Genomic DNA, 17,361 nt, shown 5'->3' on the forward strand with positions numbered 1-17,361 from the left:
AGCTTTAATTTGCATTTTCTCTAATAAGTAATGATTTAGAGCAATTTTTAATATGACTATGAATTGCTTTGATCTCCTCATCTGTAAATTGCCTTTGCATATCCTTTGACCATTTGTCTTTTGGGGATTTTTTAATTTGACTCAGTTCTCTGTATATTTTAGAAATGAGTCCTTTGTTAGAAACGTTAGTTGTAAGGATTGCTTCCCAGTTTATTACCTTTATTTTGATCTTGGTTACAGTGGTTTTGTCTGTGCAAAAGCTTTTTAATTTAATGTAATCAAAATCATCTAGTTTGTTTTTAGTGATGTTCTCCATTTCTTGAAGAAGAGGTTTTCAATGTCATTTGATTCCTTTCAAGTGGCAAAGCACCTGGTGCTAATTCTCTTCCAGCTGAGATTCACAAGGTGGGGGATCCATTGCTCTTCCAAAAATTGACTAAAATTTTCTATATTTATTGCATTAAGAGTTTATCCCCAAGAATTCAAGGATGTCTCCATTATCTATCTCTATAAAGGTTAAGGGAATAAATTGTCATATGACTATCACAGGGGTATTTCTGTTTTAGTCATTGCTGGTAATATACTTGCCATAGTTGTTCTCAATAGGCTGATCCTTCACTTGGAAGATGGTCACCTCCCTGAGAGCCAGTGTAGCTTCAGAAAGGGTCAAGGAACAGTCAATAAAATGTTTGCTGCCTGATAACTCCAGGAAAAATGCCAGAAACAGAACAGAGGTCTGTTTACAATATTTATAGATATGACCAATACCTTTGATACTTCAGTCATGAGGGCTTATGGAAAATTATGTCAAAATTTGGTAGCCCGGAGAAGTTCAATATTGTATATCAATTTCTTGACAGCGTGCATGCTCAGGTTCTGGATAGTGGATGATGCTCTCAAGATTTCTCAGACCCCAGTAGAGTAAAACAAGGATGTATCCTTGCTCCCATACTTTTTAACATGATACTTTCAGCCATGTTATCAAACACCTTTTGAGGATGAAGAAAGCTTCAAGGTCAGCTACCACACTGATGGCAAATTCTTCAACTTGAAAAGGCTACAAGCTAAGACCAGAGTGGAGGGAGTGTTGGCACATGACCTTCTATTTGCCAATGACTGTTCCCTTAATGCAGTCTCTAAAACTGAGATGCATCAAAGTAAGGATTGATTCTCTGCTTCTTGTGCTAATTTTGTTCTAACAATTAACACCAAGAAAACACAGGTGCTCCATCAGCCAGTACTACACCATCCATATGTGGAATCATTGATTACAGCAAATGGAGTAGTTTTGAGAACAGTGGACAAGTTCACTTATCTTGGCAGTGTCCTTTCTAAGGAGTTACACATTGACAATGAGGTTGACATGCGCATTGCCAGAGCTAGCTTAATATTTGGGAGGCTCTGAAAGAAAGTATGGGAGAGAAGAGATATTAGACTGACTGCCAAACTGAAGGTCTATAGAGTCATTGTGCTGACCTCATTGCTATATGCCTGAGAAACCTGGACAGTTTAGTAGCACCATGTCAGGAAACTGAATTGCTTCCATTAAAATTGTCTTAGAATCAAAGATTCTGAAGATGACCTGGCAGGAGAAGATACCAGGTACTGAGGTCCTTTCTTGAGCTAAACTTTACTGTATTACTATAGAAAGTGCAACTATGATAGGCTGGATGCATTGTTAGAATGGAGAATTAACACAGGGCAAGCACTCACAAGGAGGTCAGAAGAAGCGATACTGGAACACCCTGAAGATTTCATTGAAGAACTTTAGAATTGATTGTACAGCATGGGAGACACTGGTACAGGACCACCCAGCATGGCATGCCCTCATCAGTGAGGGTGCTGCCCTCTATGACCAAGGCACAGCAGCTCAAAGGAAATGTGATATCTGTAAGTTTAGAGTTCCCAACTCAAGAGTTCACATGGACTATTTGTGCCCAACTTGTGGCAAAGCATTCTGAGCTCATATTGGTTTGCTCAGTCACAGTCAGACACTCTGGAATTTGTCTAAACATAGTGATGCCATTTTGGTCTTCTTTGAAAATGAAGCCCAAGAAACAACCAACCATATCCATCAAGTGGTTAAAATGGACATGGAACTCCATTCATCTACTATGAAAATTTAAGGTACAAAATTATGCCACCATGTTGACCTAAAACTAATATCTACATCTAACAGGTTTTGGTATAAAGTGATAAAAACCTTGGAGGTAGAATTGGGTTTGAAATCAAGTTCTGTCATTTAGTAAGTTTGTAAGTAGTAAGTAAGTAGTAAGTTTGGAAAACTCTCTGATCTTTAGTTTCCTCAGTTATGAATTAGGGATAACAATATGAGTAATATATATATATATATATATATATATATATATATGTATGTATATACTTTAAAGGGCTGTGATGAGATAAATTCTTGAACTTTAATATAATATAGGAAAGTTAACTATTAATATTACATTATCTATTCAACTATCTATACACTTAAGTGATATGTCAGGGTCATGTATCATATTCCAATCTTAGAGATGGATGCTGTTGCCATCTCTTTAATAAAAGCAATATCCTTCCAAATCTCTCTGACTAGACATGTTTGCAAAGAGAAACTCTCATTTGGAAATTCCTTCAAATGATAAAGAACAGTAACCATTTGCAGTTTAATTTGCCATTTAAGAAAATTTCCTGAGTTATAGAAAGGCTAATCAAATCACTCAGGAATGAACAACTATCAAAAGTCATTGATAATACTTGAATTCAAGTTATCTTCTAGACTCCAAGGCTTGTTCTCTATTCACTATGCCACATTGCCTCTCACACTTTAACAGTTTTACTATAGTTTCTAATGATCAATCAGATTAAAAATTATTGTTACATTATACTGCATCATATTTGTAATCATCTGAAATTTTAATTTAGTGTTACTCTCACCTAAGAACTTTATCCGCTGTAAACTACCATTGAAAGGTATAAACTGAACCAATATATAATAATCTTATTATGATGGAGAAACTCATCAGCATATCATCCAAAAAGAATGATTAATGCCTCTTTTTTGTGTTTGGAATTAACACAAAAGCTACTTTCCTTAAAAGCAGATCAACAGATAACAGTCAAATTTTATGATATTCAGAGATTCTGGAAAGTTTCAGTATTTTTCAGAAACATGTGAGAAGGACTTGATTTATTTTTCTTTTCATTATTTCTCAAAGAATGGCTTCTATTTTCTCATCTGTAAGGCAAGGGAAATTGACTACGTGATCTATTGGGTCCTTTCAAGCTGTGAAAAGTTTACTGACTCAGAAATAGAATATTTCATGCTAGAATTCCATGTGTTTGATTCACTTGTCACTTATCTGTCATTCCTTATCTTTCCAGCTTCAAACTATAAGGATGCTTTTGAAGTACTATCTACTGAACCAAGTTAAAAACCTCTTCACCTTGAACAACTATGATAGACTTAGCTCCTCTCAGCAGTTCAATGAGCAAAGACAATTCTAAAAGACTTCAGATGGAAAAAAGACATTCATATACAGAGGGGAAAAAAACTATAGAGTCTGAATGAAGACATAGTATTTTCATTCTTTAGAATTTGTTTTATGCCTTTCCCCCTTTCTCAGGAGCCTTTTCCCTTTTGTCTGATTCATCTTTCACAACATGACTAATATGTAAATATGTCAAACATGATTACACATATATAACCTATTTCAAATTACTTGCTCACATTGAGAGGGAAAGGGAAGAGATAGAAAGATGAAGAACTCAAAATCTTACAAAAATGAATATTGAATTATATTTTTATATGTAATTGGAAAAATGAATTTTAAAAAAATGAAAAAGAAAAAAACCTTTCCATTTGGCAGTGGTTCATTTTTCATCTGATGAAAAATCCTCTGAGAAATTTGTCTACATATTATTTTGAAGAGCTGTCAAATAATGGTTTCATCCTCTTTATAGTACATATTACCTTAACATATGTAATCCATGCACACTAAAAATATTTTTATACAATTAGGTCCTTTTTCCTTTTGGGGGGGTTATTTTTGAAATATAGACCTAGCACTAGTATTGCTGAATCAAAGTTTGTGCACTCTCTAGTTCTTTGGGTAAAGATCCAAAATGCTTTACAGAATGGTAGGATCAGTTCACAACTCCACCCATAATGCATTAGTGTTTCAGTTTTCTCAGACTCCTTCCAACATCCAGCATTTTTATTTTTTAATCATATTAACCAATCTGGTAGGTGAGAGTGGTACCTGAAATTGTTTAAATTTACCACTCTCTAGTCAGTAGTGTTAAGAGAATTTTTTTCATATGGCTATAGATTTGCTTTCTTTGTGTGAAAACTCCTGTTCCTAATCTTTTGACCATTTTCAATTGAGGAATAATATTTATTTTTATAAAGTAACTCTGTTTCCTTTATGATTCAGAAATGAGACTTTTATCAGAGGTAATTGCTGCAATTCCCACCCCACCCCCAGTTTTCTACTTTTCTTATAATTTTGTTTGCATTAGTATTGTTTGTAGAATTAAAAAAACCCTATAATTTTATAAAGTCACAATGCTCCATTTTGCATTTTGTAATTCTCTAGATATATTCTTTTTTTAAAGGTTTTTTGCAAGGCAGATGGGGTTAAATAGCTTGCCCAAGGCCACACAGCTAGGTAATTATTAAGTGTTTGAGACCAGATTTGAACCCAGGTACTCCTGACTCCAGGGCTGGTGTTTTATCCACTGCACCACCTAGCTGCCCCTAGATATATTCTTTTGATCGAAATTCTTCTCTTAATCATAAACCTGACAGAGTAGACTAGTTCAAGGTCTTTTAATTTGTTTTTGGTATCATCCTTTTTGTATAAATGTTACATCCATTTTGACCTTATCTTGATGTGCCATGTAAAATGTTAGATTATACCTGGCCTCTGCTATATATTTTATAGTTTTCCAAACATTTTTTGTGATATAATTATTTTTTGTTGCTAAAGCTTGGATCTTTGAGTTTACTATGATCATTTACTATAATTTAATTTGTATCTAATCTATTTCAGTGACCTAGACCTATATTTCATAGTCAGTTCGAGATTGTTTTGATAATTACTTCTTTGTAATACAGCTTGAGATTTGGTATAATTAGACAACAATTTTTTGGTATTTTTTTCATCTATTCCCTTGCTATATATGAGGTTTTGTTCTTTCAGATGAATTATTATATTTCTAGTAAATAAGATACATTTTAATAATTTGTTTGATATAGTACTGAATAACTAGATCAATTTAGGTAGAATTCACATTTTAATATATTAGCTCAGCTTATGTATAAGCAATTAATATTTTTCCAATTGTTAAAATGTAACTTTATTTGTGTGAAAATTATTTTACCATTGTGTTCATATAGTTTCTACATTTGTCTTAACAGGTAGACTCTAAAGCAGTTTCTAGTTTATAGATATTTTTAAGGGGAACTTCTCTTTCTATCTCTTGCTACTGGAATTGGGGGTAATATATAGAAATGCTGATGCTTTAGTTAGATTTATTTTTTATACTGCAACTTTTCTAAAGCTGTATATGATTTCGAGTAGTTTTTTAATTGATTATCTAGGATTTTCTAAGTATAACATCATAAAATATAATATATTTCATAACTGAAAAAGTTAGTTTTATTTCCTTATTGCTCAGTCTATTATTTTTAAAAAACTTTTCTTATTACTATAGCCAATATTTCTAATGCAATATTAAATAATAGAGATGATAAGGAATACCCTTGCTTCACCTCTGATTGAATTGGACAGGATGTTAGCTTACCACTATTATAGATAATGTTTATTGATTATTTTAGATAAATATAGCTTATCATTTTAAGGTAAGGTTCATTTATTTCTATGCTTTCTAATGTTTTTGATGGGAATGGTTGCATTTTGTCAAAGACTTTCTTTGCATCTATTGAGATAATCATATGATTTCTGTTGGTTTTGTTATTAGCATAATCAATTCTGTTTATAATATTCTTAATATTGAACCATTCCTCCACTCTCTGGTGTAAAATCTATAAAATCATAGTGTATATTCCTTGTGCTATATTCTTATAATGGCCTTGCTAGTATTTTGTTCAATATTTTTTGCATCAATATTCATTAGGAAAATCAGTCTTTTAATTTTCTTTGTGTTGGGTCTTCCTGGTTTAGGTATCAGCAACATATTTGTGTAATAAAAATAATTTTGTAGGATGCTTTCTTCACCTATTTTACAAATAATTAATATAGTATTAGGATTAAATACTCTTAAAGGTTTTGGGGATTTCAGGTGTGAATCCATTTGGTCATAAGGATTTTTTTTTTTAGTTCATTGATAGTTTGTTCAGTTTCTTTTTCTAAGAGTCAATTATTTAAATATTTTACTTTTTCTTCTTTTTATCTGGATAATTTATATTCTTGTAAATAGTCATTTATTTATATTGCCAAATTTTTTGGTTAAAATAGCTCCTAACAATTGTCTTAATTTCCTCTTCATTATTTTCATTTTTGACACAGGTAATTTAGTTTTCTTTCCTTTTTAATTAAATTAATCAATGATTTATCTATTTTTACCATAAAACCAATGTCTAATTTGTTAGTTCAATAGTTTCCTTATTTTCAACTTTATCAATTTCTTTTTTGATTTTTCAGGATTTCCGATCAGGTGTTTAATAGGGAATTTTTAATTTATTCTTTTCCCTAGAATTTTTAGCTATATTTTCAATTCATTTATATGTGTTGTCTCCATTTTATTGATGTAAGTAATTAGAGATGCAAGTTTCTATCTATTACTGTAACTGCAACCCCAAAATTTTGGCATATTTTCTCATTGTTGTCATTTTCTTAGTGAAATTATAAATTGTTTCTGTGATTTGTTCTTTGGCCCACTCATTTTTATATGATTAGACTAATTTTTAGTTAATTTTTAATATCTCTATGGTCCAACATTGAATGTGATTTTTATTACATTATGATCTTACATGAAGAAATATACTTGTGCTATTCTCTTTTTAGTTGTGAGTTTTTTGTCTCATGATATATGATAGGTTTTTGTGGAACTGCCATGTACTGAGAAAAAGGTATATTTCTTTCTAACCCCATTCAATTTTCTTTAAACATCTATTACATCTGACTTTTCCAGAATTTTTTTCACCTTCTTCTCTCTCTTTTTTTTTTGCTTGTTTAAATTTATTTAGTTCTGAGAGGGGAAAGTTGAGGTCCTCCACTATTACAGTTTTATTATCTATTTCCTCTTATAACTCACTCAGCTTCTCCTTCAAAAATTTAGATGCTATTTGTTGCATATATGCTCAATACTAATATGACTTTATTGTCTATGATAACTTTCAGCAAAATATAATTTCCTTTCTTATTTCTTTTAATTCGATTTATTTTTGCTTTTATTTTGTCTTAGATAATTAATTCTATACCTGCTTTCTTTACTTCACCTAAAGTATAGTAACCTTTATCCTGTATGTATTACTCTATTTCAACTGTGTTTCTTATAAACAATATATTGTAGGATTCTGGTTTTTATTCCATTCTTCTATCTCTTTCTATTTAATGGGTAAGCTCCCATTCCCATTTACAGTTTTGATAACTAACTCTCCATTTCTTTCCAAGCTATTTTCCCTTGTTTATATCCCTCTCTTACTGAATAATCCTAACTCTAGGTCTTCTAAGTTTTAATTGTTTTGTTGGTGTTCTAGTAGTACCTTCTTTTTGATTTTTCAGTTTTGGAATTTGGTTATGTTTTTCTTAGGAGTTTTCATTTTGGGATGTCTTTCAGGAAGTGATAGATTCTTTCAATTTCTCTGGTTCTAATATATCAGGGCAGTTTTCCTTGATAATTAATTGAAAAATGTAGTTTAGACTTTCTTTTTTTTTCTTTTCTTTACATCAGTTTTCAGGTGATCCATTAATTTTTATATTATCTCTCCTGGATGTATTTTCTAGGTCAGTTATTTTTCCAATAAGAATTTTCACATTTTCTTCTATTTTCTTTAACTTTTTTGCTTTTTTAAAACCAAATCTTGATGTTTTATGGCATAATTAACTTCTAATTGCTCAATTCAAATTTTTAAGGAATTATTTTCTTCAGGGAACTTCTGTATTTCCTTTTCCATTTGGACAATTTAAAATTTTTAGCATTATTTTCCTTAGTGAAGTTTCCTATATCTTTTCCTGTGGTATTTCCTCATTTTTCATGATTCTCTTGTATTACTCTCATTTCCTTTCCTGGGTTTTCTTTTCCTTCCCCAATTTGCTTTGTTGTTGTTGTTGTTGTTGTTGTTGTTGTTTTTTATTAAAGATATTATTTGAGTTTTACAATTTTCTCCCAATCTTGCTTCCCTCCCCGCACCCCCACCGCACAGATAGCACTACCAATTTGCTTTTAAAAATTCTTTATAAACTCTTCAGGAATGTTTTTGATGCCCATTTTTTTAATATCATGCAACCATTTTGACACTATTATCCTCTTCCAAGTTTATGCCTTGATCCTCCTTGTTACTATACTCACTTTCTATAGTCAAATTACTTTTTTTTTGGCTTGTTTTACACTCATTTTTTTTTGTCTTTTTTTGTGATAATGTTTTTATGTGAGAGTTGGGCTTTGGTTCTTCACTATCCCAAGTTTTTTGTGATTAGGCTCAAGGTCTTACTGCTGGTTTTCACTGTGTTTCAGAGTTTATCTGTTTTGAATGTGGGGTTAGTTGCTGGTCTGCCCCAGAATGGGACTTTTCTTCTTGGTTGTTTTAACAGTCTTTCTGATCCCTAGAGGAGGGATCTTATTTCTGGTCTGCTCCAGGGATGACTGTGCTGCTGAATGGCTATGGAAATAGGATCTCTCTGCTAACAGGCCCCAGAGGAGAAGTCTTCTTGCTGATCTACTCCAGGTTGGGGGTACTGATGCTGACTTGCTATGGAAATAGGTTCTCTCTTGCCTGTGGGGGGAAATTGAGAGGATTTCAGAGGGTTACTCACTCTTCCATCTTGGCACCAGAAGTCTTGAAAGTGATGTTCTAATATTAATTTCCAAGATATATTTGTTATAAGAAAACATAAGCTTATAAAAAAGCATAGTATGGTACCATCACCAGGGAAGAACAAAATACATTCTAATACACATGTGGTAGAACATATTTCATTTTATAGGATTTAGAGGCGTGGACTTCCTGCAAAACTACTCCTCACATAAGTGCTGAAAATTAACTTGGAAAATAGATAATATGAAATTTTAGAGAACCCTGGATCAGTATAAGTTAATTGTGGTAAAGTATTAATATTTTGTTTTTCTTTTCCTTAATGAAACTTTCATCAAAATATTTAATTTCAGATTCTTTTCTTGTTGGCAGATGTGTAGATGTCATACAATTATGTGACAAACAAGCAAACAAAGATCACATTAAAATAAATTGTTTTTCAGGAAAATACTTTAAAATGAAAGCTAAATGAGATATTGCTCACTAATCTTTAGACATGTCAGATTCAGAGAGAAAATAAATTTACTCATTTCAAAGTAATTTTGCAATTCATTCCAATCTGTAGTTGCTATTTACATTAAAGAACATAAATAATGTATTAATAAGCATTCATATGCTGATTTAACATTTTCAGTGAACCAGGAAAGGACATTAGAAAAAATTCAATGTCTATTTCTAAGCATTAAAGTACAGAAACAGAAACTCAGGACAAAGGTTTTCTCTGAAGTTACCCCCCCATATAAAGCCAATATAAAACATAGTAGCTTGATCTATTCCCCTACCTAAATTACTAGGATTTTGTGTCTCTCCAATTTTAACAGTTATTCATATGACTTCATATGATTTCCCCATTTTTCACCTGACTACAATACTATGAGACTTCTCTAACTGACTTCTCCACCATGCCTTGGGAAGCTCTAGTTGGATAACCTTAAAATCTCATTAGCCTCCAAACTTTACCTCTTCATTATGGTCTGCCTCTCTGATTGGAGGATTGGGTCATGAAATACAAAACTCCATCTTGAGAGAGCTCAATGAAAGCACTCCATTTCTCACCAGGATGCACTACTTTTCTGTCCTACATCTCCACTATCCTCTCTTCCCTATTACCCTCTGAAAATTCAGCTTCCTCTTGAATTTTGTCTTCTCTCCATTAGATTGTAAACTCCTTGAAATCAGGAACTGCACAGAGGTAGACATTTAATAAATGTTGAAGTAACCAGAGTCACAGTAAAACTGCATACTTAGATGCTCCTAAGCTCTTCTCTCTGTGTTAAGTGCTCATGTTCTTTGGAGAAGAGGGAATGACAACTTTTATTTTTACATTGTCTTCATTTTCTTATCTCACATTTTCTTCAGCTCAGAGAACCACCTTACATAATAAAATAAATAAGCAAAAACTAGCACATTAGCCAGGTCTGATAGATCATACATTGTTCCACATCTCTAGTTGAGTATCTCTGCAAAGAATTAAGAACTTTATATCTTATACCACATATCTGTTCTTCATGACCAAGTTTAGTCATTAAAATGGCATATAGTAATGACTGAAACTAATGATTTCTGTTGAAAATCTTCAGTAGAATCAATAGATTCAATAGAATCACAATCCCTCAAATCATACTTGACACCAAGATATTCCACTATCTAAACACTATTGCTTGTTGTAATTCATGCTTCAGCACCAAAAATGACAGCTTTTTTTCAGGGTCAATGTATGTTGTGCCTGACTGGTTGATCAAACCAATAGGCACTCAGAAAATTCTACCATGTCAGACACAAAATAGTTCATATGAACATTGGGAGTGGAGATATCTCTAAATTTATGTATGATATGTTTCTTTTCAGTTATTGCAATTCTTCATTGCTCACAGAGCACAGCACCTTCTTTGATGCGGGTGTTTCCTATGACTCACAATCAATTCCAAAACTTTTCAGAGATATCTTGAGAGTATCCTTGTATTTCTGCTTTTCACTTCCATGTGAATGAGGTGAATTACCTTTAAAATACTGTTTTAGGCAAACATACATTTGACATTTAAGCTATGTGGCCAACCCATTAGAATTGCACCCTCTGAGGTAGAGTTTGAAAGTTTGGCGATTCAGCCCAAGAAAGAACTTCAGTGTCCAATATCTTATCTTGTTGGGTGATCTTCAGAATCTTCCTAAGACAATTTAAATGGAAGTGATTCAATTTCATGGCATGGCACTAGTTCATGTTTCACAGGAATACAACAATGAGGTCACCACAATGACTCTGTAAGACCTCAGTTTTATAGACTGCCTAATATCTCATCGCACTTCCTTTGTAGCCTTCTAAACACAGAAGCAGCTCTGACAATGCATGTAAAAGCCTCATAATTTATGTAGACAACCCTGAAAAGTATAATGCCAAGGTAAGTAAACTTATCCACAACATTCAAAATATTTCTGTTTCTTATAAATGATGATCTAAGTATAGATGGTGCAATGCTAGCTGGTGGAGAACTTCTGTTTTCTTGACATTGTCAGTCTAAAATCAGCATGTGTCAGAAAATTGACCCATATTCAGAAAGTTCACCGAGTGCACAATAATTTGTGAATAAAAAATAATTCACCAACTCCTGCTCTATTTTTGTCTTGGTGTATAACCTTTTCAAGTTAATTTACTTTCAGAGTGATAGGTAATCTTGATCCTTGTTATCTCGGTTGAAGACCACATCACTGCAAATATCATGTTAAAAGGCATGGGAGAAAGCATACATTCCTGCTTCACTACACTGATATCTGGGAAAGTATAAGAGCATCATCTATTATTCAAAGTCTATGCAAGCACACTGTCTTTGAACTGGTGCACAACTTTTCTATGTAACTACATTTTGCCATAATCTTCTGAAAGCCCTCATAACTGACAGTATCAAAGGCCTTGGTAAAAAACCATGTATAGACTTTCTGCTCCCGGCATTTTTTCTGGAGTTGTCAGGTAGCAAATACCATATTGACTGTTTCTGGGACCTTTCTAAGTCACACTGGCTCTTGGATAGATGACCATTTTCTAGGTTAAAAAAAATGTCCTGTTAAGGAGGACTCTGGCCTGAATTTTGCCAGCGATGACTAAGAGAGAGACATCCCTTGTCATTTTGACTAGACAAGCAATTTCCTTTTCTATTATAGAGACGGTAAATGGAGGCATCTTTCAGTCCCATAAGGATAATCTTCTCTTGTGATATCTCCCAGATTTCAATTACCTTTCTATAAGCAGTGGGCCTCTTACCTTGGAAAGCTCAGCTGGAATAAAATCACCAACAGGCACAATTCCACACAAGAGGAGCCGAATGATATTCAAAACCTCTCTTTCTTTTGGAAGTTCAGTTAGAGAGAAATTGACAGCATATGGTCAGTGGCTTCAGCATTGTTGATGATGGTATTTTGAGGATGTTTCCAGGATCATGAGTTTATTACTAATGTGGCTCCATCAGTACTGAGTAGTTGAGAAGCACCATAGATCTTTGGCCTATTAATCATTTTTAGTACATCATAAATGTGCTTTGCATTATTATTATCAATATAAAACTGAATTTAATTTGCCATTTGAGCCAAGAATCCTACGTATTTTGAAGCTTAATTTTCACTTTGTTTTTGATGTAGACTTTTTAGAGACAGAGAAACTATTCCACCAGTAAACCTCTGGAGTGCTCATTTTTCATTTAGTTGCTTCTGAATTCCCCCCATCAATTTTGGCAACCCAAAACAGAAGTTTGTAAGTGTCCTGGCTCAGATTAGTAAATTCAGTGCTGTTTACCAAATATCTGAAAGTTGCCCACTCCTTTCCTGTTCCACTTTTGTGTGTTGGCTTAGATTTTCTTCCAACTCATCCTCAAATCGTTCACTCAGGAAGAAGTCTTTAATCAATTGCTAATGAGTCTTCTGGTAGTCCTCTTGTCTTAGAGTCACTCCTTTTGTTGAATGAAAATATTTAGATCAAAATGGTTAAACCTTTGATTGGTCTAGCACATTGCCCTCCCATCACCTTTGTTATTCTCACATACTCTCAGTCTCTTCTCCTTCCAATGACATAGGCAATTAAATGCCAGTATTTGCTATGAGTTATTAATTGCTTCTGGATTTCCCCCCATAATATTTGCCAAACCAGTACAGTTGTTTGTAAGTGTCCTGACCTAGAAGAGTAAATGCAGTGCTGTATAACAAATTTCTGAAAGTTGCCCACTCCTTAACTTCAAAAACATCATGAAGTTATATTGCTATTAGTAAATGAATGTCCCAAGTATTCAGTTGTAAGCAATTATTGATGTCACTATTTCTGACTTCATTCGTCTCAAGGTCTCCCTGCCATGTCAGATAGTTTGTGCCTACTCTGGCATTAAAGCTACCCAGAATTACAAGTTTGTCCTCTTTTGGCACATTGATGAAGAGGGTTTCCAGGTCTTCATAAATTTTTCTTTGACCTCATCAAGTTTCATCATGGTGGAAGCATGTATACTGATGGGGGTGGTATGGTGCTTTTCTGCAAGTAATAAATGCATTGTCATGAGCCTGTCATACGCTCTCTTTGGGAGACATAAAAGCTCGTTTATTAGCTTCAAAACCTAGGACCTCTTCACTGAGCAATCCATCACTGGAGTCATTCTAGAAAAGAACGTTTCCAGATCTGACTTCTGTAAACTGACTTTCATTTACCAATCTTTTTTCACTCACTGTTTGCATGCTATACCTGTTGAGTTCTCTTGCAACAATAGTTGCTTGTGTTTCAGTTTTACTCTATTTTGTGTTGTGTATAAACATGAGAACATTCCATGTGAGTAGAATTCTTGTTGCAAAATGTTTTTCTTCTTTTTTTCTGTGTGTGTGTGTTTCAATTTCAGAGTAGGTTTAGGTTAGGTAAAGCAGATAATTTTATAGGGCAGGTCTGATCAGATACTCAGGGGGTTGCAAAATTCCACTGTTGCTTCAGTTCAGTGAGAAGATGACTGTATGGTCTGGATCACCTGTGTTCAGTGTAATTATTACAGTTCCCAGTGTATCCACATCTGCTGCTTTGTAAAATGATATATGCATGATTTCTTTTGATTCTTGTCTATATTGCACTTAAGTGATAAAAAACTGCATTAAATTATAGGCCTCACACCCTCTTCCTAAGTCATTGGAATCAATATCATTAGTCTAATGATAAGACCAAAGACAAAAATGCTGAAATGGCCCAGGATGCTATGGATGACCTTGGCATCTTCAATATCTATTCAAATTCCACATACTCCACAATGCCTGCTTCAATCTCCCTTCGTGGCCATTGGAACAAATTATTTTCATCTACCACCCACTTCATCATGGGTAGTCTTCACATGTTTGAGGTAGGCACACCTTCACTGAATAATATAATTTTCTTTGGTATCCCTCAAGTTGGTTTAGCACATCTGTTAAAATGGTTTAGCACTTCTGTTAAAATGGTTAATTAAGGTTTGGCTTCTGAATATGCTTTAGTTTCTTTGAGTTATGGGTAAGAATTGGGTAGAAAGTCATGAAAAGACCCTGACAATCTTAACAACTGAGGTATTAGCTTTCCCTGAATACCCTGATACTTTCCCAAGCACAGAAATATAATATTAATATTATCTACTTGATTGCTGATAAATTTACAATGCAAAATATATCTGAATTTCATTCTTTTCTTGGTGAGGCAATGGGGTTGAGTGACTTACCTAAGATCACACAGCTTCAACTATCAAGTGCCTGAGGTTGAATTTGAACTGAAGTCCTCCTGACTCTAGGGCAGTGCTTATCCACTGCACCATATGCTACCAATATGTGAAAACAGCATTTCTTCTGGCTTTCTGACCCTGCTTCTGTCAATATATGTATTAAATCTACACTGATTCAGTAGCATTTTAAGATACAAGCAAATTCAATATTCTTCCCATGACCACATTTTTACTGTAAGACATTCCTGGAATGATAAGGCATGGTATAGCAAGAATTTTTTTTCTCATACTTCCACTGATGATATTAGCTGACTATGTGGTAGAGTGGCTAGAGTACTAGGTCTTGACTCAATAAGATCTAAATTTGAATCTGGTCTCAGATACTTACTAGCTATATGATCTGTGCAAGGCCCTTAGCCTTTGTCTGTCTCAGTTACCTCAACTATAAAATGGGGATTGTAGCAGAATTTATAATTACAGGGTTGTTGTGAGGATCAAATGAAATATTTCTAAAGCTCTTAACACAGTATCTTGCATATTATGAATGGTGAGTCCTTGAAGGCAGATATAATTTCCTATTTGGTTTTGATTCTGTAATGCCTTTTGAAGCTTCAGGTTCATAGTAGGAACTTAAAAGTGTAATTATTACAGTTAGTAATACAGATAGTAAGTACCTGAAGGTTATATTTGAACTCTTAAAGATTTGCCTTCCTGATTCCAAACTCAGTCCTTTATCCACTGTGTCAACTAGCTGACCCTTTTTTTTTCTTTTTTTTTTAATTTTGTTTTTATCAGGCAATGGGGTTAAGTAACTTGCCCAAGGTCACAAATCTAAGTAAATATTAGGTGACTTCCCCTTTTATGACTATATTTTTTTCACTCCTTCATATGATGTGGAATCTTTGGAGATGAAAAATAGTCTGCCTGGTAGAAGAATTATAAATGACTTCTGAACTTTTTTTGCTAGCTCTCATTGAGAAGTTCAAACCTGAAACAGACTGAAACATCTCTGCATGTACAGATAGACAGGTTCAGACTGGATTTATGTTTCATTTATACAGGAAGTCCTAGGTCAGAAAATTTGCTTTCCTAATGCAGGTTACTTCTTTGTGATCTACACCATTGAATGAAATGTACTGTCTCATAAAAATATCCAGAATCACATAATGGGTTTGTGTCAGTCTAAATTCAGTTTTGATTGCAGAATGAAGAAATGTACCTTGAGGGAGCTGTAGGGGGTACTCGAATTCCTCTTCCTCTAATACCTCTTCCACGACTTGAGTCCTCTGAGCCATTCAAATAAGATAACTCACGCAATTGTTCTTGGCGAATTTCATCATTATAATCCTAGAAGAAAGAAAACCCAAAATAATTATTTTTGATGGGAAGATCTTAGAGTTGTGAAGCAGAAATAATTTGTACATTTCCTAACCTTTTTTTCCCTATAATGTTTTACAGTGATAATAATTTTGTGTGGTGTGCAATAGTGATCAGAATACTGAATTTGGGCTCAATTCTGGATTTCTTCATTTAAATAATAAATATTAACTAGTTAATAGTTAATATTAAAACTCATTTTATATTCGAAGAAACTGAGACTGAAAGAAGTCATTCAACCATGGTCACATAGCCAGCAAGCAAAGAAAAGTACATATTAGGAAATGTACTGAAATGATTTTATATTTAATTAATGAAGATATTTATTGAATCATGAATATTTTATCCATCAAACTAATTAATATATAACTCCAACAATAAACTTTACTTAAGAGTACAAATTTTTAAAATGAAAAGAAAAATACTAAATTTGAAAAAAATTGAAAAATTTGAGATTTTTTTGAAACTTTAGGATATGTTATGATACAGCCAAATGCAGACATAATTTAATTTTTCTTACTAATTATTTCCTCTTCTATCCAAAGTGATTGCAAAGGGAAAACACAACAAATTCTAAAATAACAACAAGCATTTCAAATAAATAAGCATTTATTAATTGCTGACTATGCAACAGACAATGTTATATGCTAAAATTATAGAAAATTTTAAATTAACACTTTGTTTTTGTTTTTGTTTTTGAATGCTCTCAATTTTGGTGCCCCAGTGTAAAGTACTGATTGCTCTGTCTTTATTATAAATCTTATTAACTAAAGAAGTTTAAGAAACAGGAGAAATTATTAATGCTATATAATAGAAATAGGCTTGTTCACCATATATTTAGTGTACTTAATGTCTTGGTTTTTAGGAAATTTGTAGACTAGCATAATCAGTAGATTCATTCATGTAATGTTTGAGTTACTTTTATTCATTAAAGAAAGCCACAAATATAAAACTCTGCCTGGACAATATTAGTGTTACTCTTGATAATTACAGATTTGCTGTTTTGCTAATTTCAGAAAACATAATTTTAGCATTAGAATATTCATTTTTGATTTCAGAACAGTTTAGAGGCAAAATGATATGTACAAGGTTAGATTTAAGGCCTCAAAATCTTGAGTTCAAATCTTGAGCTCAAAGCTACCATTTTTGCTGCTTTAGTCACTTTGCCTCAATTTTCTCATCTGTAAAATGGAGGTACATTTGACTTACAGGTTTCTAAGATCCCTCTAGATCTAAATCAATGAATTTTATATTTGGAAAGGCATTGTGTGTGTGTGTGTGTGTGTGTGTGTGTGTGTGTGT

At 33.2% G+C, this 17,361-nt stretch overlaps 1 protein-coding gene across 1 annotated transcript in view; it reads right to left on the minus strand.

Moving 5' to 3' along the window:
* The window catches only part of KHDRBS2 (KH RNA binding domain containing, signal transduction associated 2), a 943,011-nt gene that overhangs the window by 322,777 nt on the left and 602,873 nt on the right, over nucleotides 1-17,361 (minus strand). Inside the window, exon 5 of the mRNA XM_074237285.1 lies at nucleotides 15,902-16,029. Within this exon, the coding sequence (XP_074093386.1) occupies nucleotides 15,902-16,029 (128 nt within the window). The remainder of the gene's footprint in view (nucleotides 1-15,901; nucleotides 16,030-17,361) is intronic.

This window comes from Macrotis lagotis, chromosome 5 (genome assembly GCF_037893015.1).
Source record: "Macrotis lagotis isolate mMagLag1 chromosome 5, bilby.v1.9.chrom.fasta, whole genome shotgun sequence".
NCBI classification, from domain to species: domain Eukaryota; kingdom Metazoa; phylum Chordata; class Mammalia; order Peramelemorphia; family Peramelidae; genus Macrotis; species Macrotis lagotis.